This window comes from Eimeria mitis, genomic scaffold, assembly GCF_000499745.2.
Source record: "Eimeria mitis Houghton genomic scaffold, Emh_scaff422, whole genome shotgun sequence".
Taxonomy (NCBI): domain Eukaryota; phylum Apicomplexa; class Conoidasida; order Eucoccidiorida; family Eimeriidae; genus Eimeria; species Eimeria mitis.
In genome coordinates, this window is record NW_013572545.1 from 4,968 (window position 1) to 5,215 (window position 248).

Genomic DNA, 248 nt, shown 5'->3' on the forward strand with positions numbered 1-248 from the left:
AGCAGCAGCTGCAGCTGCTGCTGCTGCAGCAACGGGCCTACCACCCGCGTGGCAGGCAGCACCTGCCGCAGCATCCTGGCTGCAGGGCAACAGCAGCAGCAGCACCAGCAGCAGCAACAGCAGCAGCAGCAACAGCAGCAGCAACAGCAGCAGCAGCAACAGCAGCAGCGACAGCAGCAGCAGCAACAGCAGCAGGCGCAGCATGCCTGGCCTCTGTAGGGACGCCTGCAGCCCATGGTGGCCGAGAA

The 248-nt window shown here is 65.7% G+C and overlaps 1 protein-coding gene across 1 annotated transcript in view; it reads left to right on the plus strand.

The window, feature by feature from the left end:
• The window catches only part of EMH_0011590 (uncharacterized protein), a gene marked incomplete at both ends in the record, with an annotated part of 7,928 nt that overhangs the window by 4,179 nt on the left and 3,501 nt on the right, over positions 1–248 (plus strand). The window contains one exon of the mRNA XM_013499329.1: positions 86–246. Within this exon, the coding sequence (XP_013354783.1) occupies positions 86–246 (161 nt within the window). The remainder of the gene's footprint in view (positions 1–85; positions 247–248) is intronic.